The sequence below is a fragment of the Sylvia atricapilla genome, chromosome 1, assembly GCF_009819655.1.
Source record: "Sylvia atricapilla isolate bSylAtr1 chromosome 1, bSylAtr1.pri, whole genome shotgun sequence".
NCBI classification, from domain to species: domain Eukaryota; kingdom Metazoa; phylum Chordata; class Aves; order Passeriformes; family Sylviidae; genus Sylvia; species Sylvia atricapilla.
This window is the reverse complement of record NC_089140.1, coordinates 125,763,537-125,776,596: the sequence shown is the minus strand read 5'-3', so window position 1 is coordinate 125,776,596 and position 13,060 is coordinate 125,763,537. Positions and strand designations below refer to the sequence as shown.

At 36.7% G+C, this 13,060-nt stretch overlaps 1 protein-coding gene across 1 annotated transcript in view; it reads right to left on the bottom strand.

Annotated features, from left to right (window-relative positions):
* Positions 1-13,060, bottom strand: part of RALYL (RALY RNA binding protein like) — a 185,031-nt gene that overhangs the window by 28,191 nt on the left and 143,780 nt on the right. The window contains exons 4-6 of the mRNA XM_066335464.1: positions 9,478-9,525; positions 4,979-5,142; positions 4,250-4,372 (exon numbers count right to left, since the gene is read on the bottom strand). Coding sequence (XP_066191561.1) covers positions 4,250-4,372; positions 4,979-5,142; positions 9,478-9,525 — 335 coding nt within the window. The remainder of the gene's footprint in view (positions 1-4,249; positions 4,373-4,978; positions 5,143-9,477; positions 9,526-13,060) is intronic.

The following is a 13,060-nucleotide window of genomic DNA, read 5'->3' as shown; positions in this document are numbered from 1 at the left end:
CTGAATTCTAGCAGGTACGCGTGGACAACTGCTGTGAAGATGACCATAAAAATGGGAAGCCTTTAGTGTGACAGAAGCCTTTTTCTTTTTTGCTGGAGACAAAAAGAGGTTAAAAGAAATCACACTTCTATTCTATGCTAAGACAGCTTTGGAACAAAAAAAGAATAGGAACGAAGGAAAAACAAACTAAGCTGGAAATTATAAGAAAAAGAACAATAACAAACCCTAACTAATTTTAGGATGTATCTTAAAGGATTAGATGGTGCTGCCACTTGCAAGAATAAGGAATTTGATTCAGTGACCTTTTCTAGCCCTTTGTGGCCTTCTAGAATGCATCTTTCATTGAAGTGTCTGACACCAAAGGAGACAACCACATCCAGCAAGTAATAAGAGGTATAAAATTAAGGTCAATCGCATTTTTAAAAATGCAATTGTTTGTGAAGATATACTCGTGAAACAATTTTCTGCTGTAACTGCAAATTGATTCATCCACAAAGCATGATTCAGATTTCTTTGGGAGAAATGTCCTGTATTTTTACCCAAGTCCTTAATGTTTAGTATAAAATACTTTATCATATTTTATTACTTTAGATATCACTGAAAAATTGATCAGTTGATGAAGCTAAATATAATCTATGAGTCAAAATTGATCCATTTAAAGACTTAATACAATACATATTTGTTCTGGGTTGACCTGCCTCCTATCCCATATATCCATCCCATATCTTGGATACATTGTTGTGTCTGGCAGCTGCCCCTCCATCTCTGGTTTGAGGCCTGCAGCTTTGTGCTTTCGCTTTTGCTGCAGCTGTCGGCTTTTCTGCTTCAGCTTTTTGCTAGCTTGGCTGCCTTGCTTCACTGCTGTTGTTTTTCTGTTGCTTTCTTTCCCTTTCTTTGTTTTTTTCCCTCCCTCTCTCTCTCTCTCTCTCTCCTGCCGCCCCTGCCGCTGGCTTTTCTGCTGCTTCTGTTTAGTTTTTTTCCTTCCTTCCTTCCTTCCCGACCCCCGCCCCCAAGGTTTGAACCGGCTCCGGACCTGACCTGACCTGACCTGAGAAGTTGGAGAAGTGCCGGGGCTTGCAACAGACGCGTCGCACCCTCCTCATCACAGTAACCCGTCTTTTCCCACTTTCCGTGTTGGGGAGTGTTCTTTTTTTTATTGTCAATAAACCGGTTTTTTCCGCTTTTCCTCCAAAGTATTTTTCCTTCCCGAACCCAGGGCTGGGGGGGAAGGGGTGGTGGAGGTTTTGGTTTAAGGGACTCCTTTTCGAGGTTCTTCCCTAATTTATTCCAAACCAGGACATTTGATCCATTTAAAGACTTAATACAATACATATTTTAACCTCTTAAGTGTCCACTCATTAATTTCAAGCACACAGAGTATAAAAGATTTGATTAATATTTTCCTCCTGATTTCAGATGTGTAAAATTAAAGTGCACACTCTGAGAGCTTCAGTTTCCACATTGTAATGAAAAGTGAGCTCTTCCTAGTTCTAAATATCAATATAAATGTATGACTTCATACCATTAACATGAAGAACTACTATGTGTGAGTTACCCATCAACATGTTTAATTTTGTGAGTTACTTCTGTCAATTTGGAAATGCTGATTTATGTTTTTCTAGTCTTTGGAGTAAAAAAGAAAACAAAATATTGATAACTGTTCCTGGAAAAATTATGATTTTAGGAAAAATAATCTTTCTAATGCGTTTTATGTTTTGGAAGCAAATTTAAAACACATATTGTCACTTTTTAGTAAAATAGGAATTTACAGTCCTGGCAGATATTTTTGCAGATGTGCTCATCAAAGAGCAAGGCATGTTTGATACTATGTTTCTTGCAATATTTGTGCACAAAATTAAACTTCTGCCTTCGGATTTCTATTTTCCGGAAGTGAGTCCTTTTGATTCCAGTGATTTCACTTAGGAGTCTCCTGTGTTCTGACCTTTAATATGACATGTATGGGTTCATTTTCTGGATCCAGTCTGGGTATGAACAGTTATATCTATGATATTTCTACTTACATCTTTAAGGTCTGTTAGGGAAAGTGATCTCATGAGAGTTTTGCTCTATGGGGGTGAAATCTTCCAAGCATAGCCAATACTATTTCGATGTTGTTAATTCTAAACTTGCAATTAAGATGTTTTATTGTCTTATATTTCATTAAAACTCAAAATAGCTTCCTTCCCATGAACTGTTTCTCCTTATTGAAGAAATCCTTTATTTACCTAACAATAAGTTAATGTTAGAATCAACAGTGCATTAGTTCAAGGGGTTCAGATTAGCAGTGTAGAATAGGGGGCTACAAAATATTAAATTGTGTCCTCCCACAATTTAATATAACCAACTTTTCCAAGAAAATGGCAAAGGAAGTTGCAAAACATACCTTCTCTACTTTCCAAATTGAAGTTCTAAGCGAGTGGATCTGCTATTTCTCTGATAAAGGTCTTACAATAAGCTGATTACATTCCTGTCCAAGTAAAAAAAAAAATATCCTGCTTCTACGTTTATGATGGGTTGACAGGAACCAACAAAAAAAGAAGTAATTCTATGGGAAAAAGAGGTATGAAATACTGTGTGTCTGACTCCTTTTAAAGATGTGCTGCATGCAGAAAGAATATTTTGTGCAATTTATTTAATCACAATAAAAAGTCTCTGCATTTTTTTCCAATTGTCATTACAATGAACTGAGGATAGAAACATAATTGAGGTCAAAACGTCAGTCCATGTTTTCAGTGATGCATCTTGCAGCTCTCTCTTCAGCTACAGAGTTGGATCCAAGGATGATCTTGTCACCTGGAGCTCTGAGACTGACACTTCTAGAATTCAGATCATACCTGTATTCATTGAAGGATACCTCCACTGGATCATAAGACTGTCTGTTTGGATCTGGACACTCCTGATTGCACTTCCATTAAATAATTTAGAGTTTCTGCAATATTCGCCATAATTTGCAGACAGTGTTTTGGAAATCTTACAGTAAGTGCCTATGGATACTTGGACTAGAGTTGAATCCTATAACCTATGCTACACATTATTTACATTCCTGACACAGAATTACAAAGCCTTTTTTGAAATGCAGAAGAAATAAAGCAAATTTTGCAGTAGTTCTAAGAATGTTAATGGAATATTCTCTGCGTCATTCATTACAATAGAAATTCAGATTTCTGGATGAGAGTTTTTCTTGACATCTTTTGGGATACAAACTCTAACATCCTCAGCTCTCTAGAAGAATTTTATAGTTATTCTTCTGGATAATGAGAAAAATATATTAAAAATTATCTGGAAAGAAACTCTTTTCATGGCAAAGTGAATGAAAAAAGCCCATTCTTATTAATGTGTACTTTAGGACAATTAGTAATTTTAATGCACCGATACTACAAAGTATTCATATAGATAAGAAATAGTAAATGATGAAATGAGATCTAATTAAAACTTTGATTCACTGTGTAAAAAACCTGAAGACCCAAGAACTGAAAAGGACTAACAAAGGTATTTAAGTTCTAAGTTTCCTAAAATGAAGAGCTTGAGCTGCATCCTTTCTTTTAAGGTAATATAAGAAAACATAATTCATAACTTAAAGTATTGAGGAAAGGGTTACTTCAAGGTGAGTATGAAAATGTCTAGACTCATGTTTATCCTCCAGAAAACAAAGCAAGTGTTGCTACTTCCAGACGTCCTCTTAGGGTCTGAGTGAGCTTCATAACATGACACCTAAATTTAGATGTCTTCCTGTGTCTTAGGCATCAAAGCTCTTGTTAGTGGTAATGGACATCCAGCCCATTCATTTCCTGGAGACTTGGAAGTGATTTAACTGTACACGAAACAGATTCTCTCTGTCAGAACAGCATCCTTTCCAAAGAATGGCATGAGCTCCTTGTTCCTGAGTTTACATTACCTTTAGCTGAGTTTACCACATGTCCATTTTTCAGTCACATGCATTCACATGTTTAATACATGTTTTTGCTTCAAGGTCTCTGATTCAAGGTCATACAATAGGATCAAGAATGGATCCTAATGGGCTCATGAGATCCATGCTCTTTGACACTAGCATGTAAGATTTGAATATGTTATTCAAACAGAATATATGACTGGGTCCTGTTAATGCCATCATTATCTCCTCTGGCAGTAAGATGTATTGTTGATGGGTTTACTTATTTCACGGTAAGACAGCATGACTTTTTGCTGGCCACTCTAGTACTGCAAAAGACTTACTGAAGTTCCTTCATTCTTTCTAATACCTGATCCCTACCTGATCTTTCTCTTCCTCTTCCAGTGACGCTTCCAAGGACAGTATCACTCCACATAAGGGGCAGGGGAAGACAGGTGGGTGCTGAAAGATGCACGAAGAGGAAGATGAAGTTCCCAGGACATACGGGGGACTGGGCAGTTTGATGAGCTTGGAGGAGGGAATGCCTATTGTTCATCAGCTCTTCTAGGGCCAACTCACTAAAGAAGGGTTAAATAGGCCCAAATTGCCAACCCTGTTTTGAACTTCCTTTAAAAGAGACAAAGACACTTTGCCTCTTTCTACACTCAAAGCAATCTGGCAAAAAAATACACATAACCCAACCTCCCCTGCCCATCCCAGTCCACCCCCATCAGCTGACATACAACCCTAGAGTCTCCACAGAAATCAGTGTGCCTCTGTCTGTCTATAACAAGATTTTTTACCTTTTTTTATTACTAGCAGTTCATGAGATCTCATGGTGTATGAGTATTCAGGTTGGAGGAGATTTAAAAAGGCTTTTCCTCAGGCCAAGGGAGCAGGCCAAATGTTGAAAGAATTTCCTTCAAAAATGTCATTGGTGTGCTCCTTGACTAGCAGGAAAGGCATGGAAGTTTTGGTAATCAAACCAGTTTTTTAAACTAGAGATTTAGGGTAGGAAATGACTGCAATACAGCTATATAGTGGAAGCTGTCTGCAGAAATTTCTAGGATCATTTCTTCTGATAATATTCAACTGATATGAGCAACTCACATTTGGATCCTGAGGAAGAAGCCCCACTTGAAGTGGATCGTGATGCTCCCTTCATGGAGAAAACCCCTTTGCCTCTACGAGTTGTTGTCACAGCCACACGAGGACGTTTGAGTGGAATCACTGCACGGGGAGGTGGGGGGACACGGCCATGGTAATCAAACAACCTAGAAAAGATTAAGTCAGCTGGACTCCATAAAACCCTCTGTGATTTCATAACATGGGAGCTCTGTCAACTAAATTTGCATGTTATCTTTGAGAAAATTACCCTTTGAAACCGTAATCACTTTATATAAAGTCAAATTAGATTTCAAGGACCTATGCACATTAAGTGCCTTATTCAGATTTCAGTCACACACTGGTGCACAGACCAGCTCAGATTTTTTGTGTGTCATTTAAATGAAGGATGTATTATGGGACTCTGCTATTTGCTGTATAGAAAATCCATAACCTGCTTTCCACAGGTCCACTTCATTTCATTGTTCACAGCCAACGGCAGTACATTTTGTTGTGACATTTCAGCTCCTTTATTACATGCATGGCTTCAATTCTAGTTTTCTACCTGCTATTCTTAAAGATGTAAAAGTAAAATACAAAAGAAAACTTTCCTGAACAACCATCACCATAAAGAAATATCCTGCAGTTTGTGAAATAACAAGAGTCTTTGCATATGTTCTTCTTATTGAAGAATGAATTAATGAAGAAATACTAAAATACCCATGCATGCTTAATAAAAAAAAAAAAAAAATGTTCAAACCAAAATCATTAAAGCAGGCAGATACTCAAACTTTTACCACTACAGTCAATAAAAGATATTCCATGACAAAAATGAACTTTTGTTCCCAGACAGAATAACGTAATCCTAAAAATGCAGTTACCAATAGCAGATAACTAACTTGTGTAGAGGGAAATAAAGGCAGCAGAAAAGGTAATCAAAGCTACAGATATATTTAGAACATAAAATATATGTGTTCTGGATATGATACATCAGGAGAAATAAGTTCAGAAAATGAAGATTACCAGTTCAGAGTCTGAAGTAGTGGCATAAGCAACATCCTCATGAAAAATTCTCAAATTTACTTACAACTAGTAATTATGGAAATTTATAACTGCATGTTTAATTTTCACAGTTGTGAGTACTGTCACCCAGCTGGGGAGATGGTTGCATATTTGAAAACAGACACACAAGAAACAGTAATTCACTCACCACAGCATCTAACAGTATGCTGAACAGGAAGCAGAGTCAAACTTAGATCTTCTAACCCATTTTCTGGCAAGTACATAGATAGTGCTTAAATCAAACTACACTTCTGTCTGTACTGTAATACTACAGACAGTGTAACCACCTCCCTCCTTTTCCATAGTTGTCTACAAAATGTGACACAGAGGTCCTGTCACATTCACTGACTGAAATTCATGACCTCAAATATTCCCACAAATGAGCAGCTTCTAGCCATTCTTAGCATAACTAAAGAATTGTTAAGATGAACACTAAACTGTTTTTTTTCTACTTTTAACAAAAATATTAGTGCTTGTAGTCATTCATCATTTATCATATTAAATGATCTGTAGGTTAGTCCCAAACTTCTTTTTGATATTACTGGGAAAAAATATTTCTGAAGCTCAAGAAGCTGTCATGCAGAAGTTTATAATGTGATTATTAGCCCAAAGATGATATTTTTTAACTTCCTATAGTTTGTGTTTAGATAGAGGGAAATGCAAAACTATGCTTCCTTATCTCAGAACACATAAAACAATGGTTATAGAAGTGGCTATTATCTATTTTTACTTTTGTTTGTGAAATTATGCAAGGCTTTTGGGCTAGGTATACAGTTTCATCACATAATTTTATCTAATAATATCCTTTCTTTTAAAAAACAATGCTTCCATTTATGGTTTTGAAGTACCATGCCTGTTTTTCTTGTGCTTGTAATATGAGAATGATAACGAGAAATGCTTAGTTCCAAACTAGTTATTGGCCCATGTCCTGGGGTGACTTTGTGATGCTTGTATCCTAATGACCTGCTTTGTTTATACTGAATATTGAGTTCTGTGCCTTTAGAATGGTCCTGAGAGTCAAGTGGGGAAAAGCAGCATGAGGTTTGTTTTCAGAAACTGCACCTGGTCCCCCATATTCTCTCTCACAGACTGTGTTGTCTGCAGCATGGGCAGCAGGAGAGTGCTCTCTTTTGCTTTATTTAGTTTTTGTGGCTAGTTGAGGCAGTAAAATTCCCTGGGCTGTGGGTTTTCTGTTTCTTGGAACTGATTCGTCCTGCTCTGGACTGAAAACCCAGAAGAGCACCAGGAGCTCCCACCTGTGCTCCACTAGGGCCTGGGATGGGGCATTTTCCAGAGCCAGAGGGACTGATAAGAGACTGAGAGAGCTGCGCTATACCTCATGAAAACACCTTTCTGAATTTGCCATCTCTTCAGAACAGTGAGAGGTTTTATTGTTTAATATAATTCATTTTCTTAATGCTTGTGAATACTTTACTCGTTAAATAAACATTTTTTTCCCACTTTTCTCCAAGGAAATCTTTTCCCAAAGCAGGTGGGGGGAGAGGCCGCTTGAATTTTGATTTCTAGAGGGACCCCATTCAAAGGTTTCCTCCCAAATTTGCCCTAAACCAGGACACCCCAGTAACTCCTACTGGGTATACAACTATGCATTTTCTTTCAGTCACCCTTCTAAATTTACAATTCTGCTCTTGCTAATCTGTCTTTATATTGATTTTACTTTAAAGAGCTATCCATTCCTGACACCCTTTTTTGACTCCATCACTGCTTTAGTCATGGTAAGAAAGACATATTCTCCCTTCAGGGAGGCTGGAAAGTTAATAATATAATTGGTTGAAATATTAGAAAACAAGATCTATGGTTTAGGATAAAACAGATAAATTCAGAATGTTCAGAAGTTCAAAAATCCAAAGAATTATGACTATATTTCTTATTTTGTATTTCTTATAAATAGTTTGTACAAAAAATTCTCCATGGAATTTTCTTTTCCATGACTACTATATTGAGATTTTGATCTTTTCCTTCCATCAACTTGTATCTTAAAGAGACTGTTCACCTAGTACAGTTTTAATTTTCAGAAGATCAGCACGTCCAGCCTTAGGAGAGCAACCTCATATTCCGGTTTTCTACAATACAAGTTCTTCCGTCTTAATGCTGAAAGACTTCTAAATTAAAAATTATACAATTGGATAGATCTATGGGTACATTTCACTGTCAATAGTTTTGCATAACAACACAATTATCAAGAGAGACACCAAGTTCCACAGAAACAATCCTTAACATCAAATAAGTTGTTAGGGGTTTTTTTGGTGAAAATGTTACAATTACAGTTAATAAGTTCTGCTAACCATAACATACAGAATTAAGGAAAGAAACCTAGACTTATAACTTTAATATTCATGTGACATAGATGAGAAACACTATTCTGTTTAAAAACATACAGTTCCACAGATGATATTCAAAGCTGTAACCTTGGAAAAAATGAATAAAAGTCCATGGAAGTTAAATTTTTACAGGACATGTGCTACTCCTGCTGAAAGGCTGGACTGAGCCAGATTAAACTCCTTTGATAGCTTTTTCTTCATATGTTTATATCTCACTATTTTGAGCTTTGACCAAAGGGGGACACGGTGATTTACTTGCAAAACCAAAACTAGTGGTTCAAATTGCACCCACATCAGGAGAAATCAAACATGAAGACATTATTTCTACATTTTCCTACGGTTCTCCCAAGCAGAAAGTTACATTGCACATGTTAACTTCTGTGTGTGAACTTTCCCCCTGCTACTGTCCATTGCTTTACATAAAAAAATATCCGATTAGAACAGGTTGGTGGAGCAAGGCTTTGTTCCTCTCTGACTCACTTGTCCTGTGCCAAACCAAACTGCTGTCATCCAAAGACAGAGCACTGCTGGATAATATGTTGGTTATCTGTGATCATTCATGCTGCTCCTGTGTTGTGGGGATTCTGCTTCATCTCAAGGCAAGATCTCCAGTTGCTCAGACATCCAAATTCTTTTTGTCCTGTGGGAATACACTGCTCAGCTTGCACTTTTGCTTCTCTCAAGGTTCTTCTGGACTTTGAAATGCTCTTGGAACATTCTTGAGGAGATGTTGTATCTTTTTGTACACATGGATGAAATGACAAAGCCAGGAACATCATACTGCAGAAATTCACAGTCACTATACATGGCTGTGAAAGTAAGCCTGGAAGAACTCTATTGAACTATCATTAAACTGTCCAGCACAGCAAATGTCCCAAAAGCTCTTAGAGAAGGGTAAAATCAAAAGACATTTTTCGTAAGCATACATTGGTGGTGGTAATCTTCTCTGAAATATTAAAAATAGTCATCTGATACATGATAGAAATAATGCAATGAATAATAGATAAAATCAGAACTGGCCTGTTTAACCCAATGATGGGATTATATTATCAACAAACATTAGAAATTATGTAGGATGCACAAAAATATAAGCACACATACCGATTGTAGAAATCATCTCTGTAGTAATCATAATCAAAGACATAACCACTGTGGAAAAACACAGAAAAAAGAGAATGAACTGGTTTATAGGAAAGTGCACACTGATTAAACTTTCTGTAGTAATAATGGCTAACTCTCAAATTTCTATCTCGTCTTCAAAGTCCTTCCACTTCTTTTGTACAATGTACAATGTACATTATGGTTGTCAATGCTGTTGTCAGCTATCACTGTCTATTTGGAAATGTGAAGTCTGGGGCATGCAGAACTGCATAAATGGTTGACAGCACATACAGAAAGGATTTAACACAGTGAGACAGCTCTGTAATTAGGGAATAATTTTAGTATAATTCTTTGAGTGATCAAATGAAGTTAACATTCCAAAACTGACACCTTCTTTTTTTTTGGTCTAACATAGCATCATCAGTGGAGTAGAAAGACAGTTAAATACATGAAAGTGTGGGAAATGAGTGAGAAGGTGAGCTAAGACAGTTACTTTGATTTAGAGAAACATGAAAAGGACTGGATGTCTTGCTGGTCCTCGAGTCCACCAAATTATTTTCATCAAAAAGAGAAAAAGTAAAAGGTTTCTAAAAAAAAAGTGTTTACAAAACAAAACAAAACAAAACAAAAAAACAACACCTGCTAAATAAGTGTTACAGGGCTGCATTTCCTCTCAGGTTCAGGAAGGAATACATATATCAATCCGGGAAAAAACAGGAACCATCAAGAGAAACAAGCACATGTGAAATTGCACAAGTCCACGAGAAAATTTTTGAGCTGTCAATAAAAAAATCAATCCCAGACTGATTTTCCTGGTTTTGCATTAGCAACTTTCTACTTTTGTGGTGAAGAAAACCAACCGACAAACCATTGAGTCAATAAAGGCTCTGCATGGAAAAGTCACAAGAATATATTACTCTGCCTAGTAACATATACTCTAAGTTTTTCACTGTCTTGAGAAGGACAATTATGAATAGTGAGGGTAAGAAGTGTGAAGGAAGTATCACAAAAGAAGGTGAGGCTTTAAGTGAGAAAGGAAAAAAGTAGAAAAGAAAGAGGTAGAAAGGACAAAGCACAGAAGAAAACTTTCCCTGAAAATAAAGGGACATTATAGAATGATAGCATGATACAGGTTGAAAAACATCTTAAAGATCAGCTACATATTTAAGAAGCTTTTCTTCTCAGGGAATGAACTTGGGGGTAATTTCTGCTCTTGAGTATTGAGCAAAATGGGGTTTTTAGGGCATAATTTGAAGAATGTGTCAAGAATTCCACCAAAGCAGATCAGGGCACTGTTTCCATCTCTGCCACACCTCTTTCATGTGCAAGTGTCCAATTCCAAATAGTATAATAACTTGTACTCTGCACAATATTGCAGTTGAAGATCATGATAGCTGCCCATGACTGTGGCTTGTTTTGTGATATATTTGAGAAAAGAAATCCTAAGGTGCATTTCATGTGAAACACTTACTAAATTAAACAGCCTTGAGACACTAGAACCCAGCTGCAGGTAAGTTGTGTGTAGCAGAGGATGCAAAATGTCATTTAATAATGGTAGACTGTGTATAGTGATCATGTTTCTGTATCTTAATGCAAAACTAGAATTTTTTTCCCTAAACTATGTGACAGCTCTTATTTTGTCTTTCACTCCAGTCTCCATGGAACTAAGAAGTCGCAGGTATCAAAGCTATTATTTTATTTACAGTTATTCACAGCTTCCTAGTGGCTTTATTTAGCTGAATGATTAATAGCTTCAATAAGCCCATACTTAATATTCAATGTGTGGTTCTTTAAGCAGAAGATAACAGACAATTTGAAGAAAAAATATTAAATTTAAAAGCCCTGTCACATGAAACCTTTTGCCTGGAGTTGAAATTTATTTAATTTGCATAAAGATGGGACAAATTCACTTTTTTAAGGTTAAAGACCATGAAGCTGGTGAAGAATAATTCACTGGCACTGAGTAACGCTGAAGGACGACTATGTTTGTAGTAACTCAGCTCTGCCTCGCAGGACAGAGCAAGGACTGCTGGCCCCTCAATGGGTATGAAAATTTAAAGTTGAATGATGATGTTTCATCTGTAATAATATGTTGAAGACATTATAGTGTGAAAGCAACGAACACATGTCTCCATCTACATCCATAATTGTTCCTACTTCTGCATGTCAAGGGACAGCCATAAGATTTGGTCAGTGCTGCAGTATAATACCAAGCAGAAAATCAGCACAGATAATCACTGGCGCTGAGATCAAGGTGACTGCAAGGCTCTTAACCTCTTGAGAGCTATTCCTTAGCAACCCAACAGCCTGTGTAATGGAGGCAGCAGGTAATCACTCACACAGTGTTGAATACCAAATACTCAGCAGGTCAGAAGGCAGAGAAAGGTTTAAATGAGCCTGTGACCTGGTGGAGTCAGCAGTTTCCTAATGGCACTGTAAGCAGGCAGATTACTTACCCACAAACATGTGCCATCTCTACAATATTAACAATAGAACGGCCTGCAAGATGCTGATATTAATGCAGCAGACAGTAAAAGACACTGCTTTATGTGTCTCACAATAAGGCAAAGAAAACTCATAAAAACAAAGTGGTTCTACTAAGCAAAATCATGGTTCCTTTTCCTAACTTAGTACCACCAAGACAATCTTGCACAAGTTGTCTTTTTTAAGTTCCACTTTGCACTCTGCATATCTTTAAAACTGAGTATGCCTGAAGAATAAATGATTCCCCCATGACCATGATCTTGGAGCTACGATGCTGTATGTATTCAAAGTTCCTGTCCACGTCAGCAGTTGCACACGTGCCAAGTGGGCAAAGAGAGTGTTATGCTTCTGCATCCCTGAAATAAACTTATGGATGTTATTATGTGTTTATATACTTGATGTTGAAAACATATTAATACAAAAATACAATGTTTTTTCCATTCTCTAGGCTATGCCCTCAAAAGATGTTTTTTGATAAACAAGTGATCACATACTGTTTTGACTTACCTCCAAATATTGGTGTTATAACTGACTTTTCTGAAGCTGTTCTAAGTTTTGGAGAGTTAATGGAGAACAGAGCAGAAATATCTTTTGTTATTTTCCTGTCAATAAGACTTTTGTCTTCCACGTATATCAGCCTTAGCTAATATCACTTTTTCTTTCCACAGGTACAAAGACATATTTAAATTACAAATGTTGACAAACCAGGCATAATGTATCTTAATTTAATTGACAGTGCTATCACCATTTATACTGTCAGTTGCTTCTCTGTTGTCAGGCCTGAATAAAAATATTAAATATAAAAGCAATATTCCTTCAATCAAGCTCTTTTTGGGAAGCACATATAAACCTAATGGTTGAAACTAGTATTCCAGTTATTTGTGAAATCATTTCTCATGTCATGTGAAAAGAGTGTTAAAAATTTTTCCTGTTGAATGCAAAAGAGAATCCATCTAAACTGATATAATGTTAAAAAGGAAGTCAGTGAGGATAACTAGATGATTTAGAGAAGAAGCATTGAGAGATGGAAACATTCCCTGCTACAAAATCAATCAGATGGAAGTCACTTTCATAAGCTGTTGAAAAAACAGCGGAGATT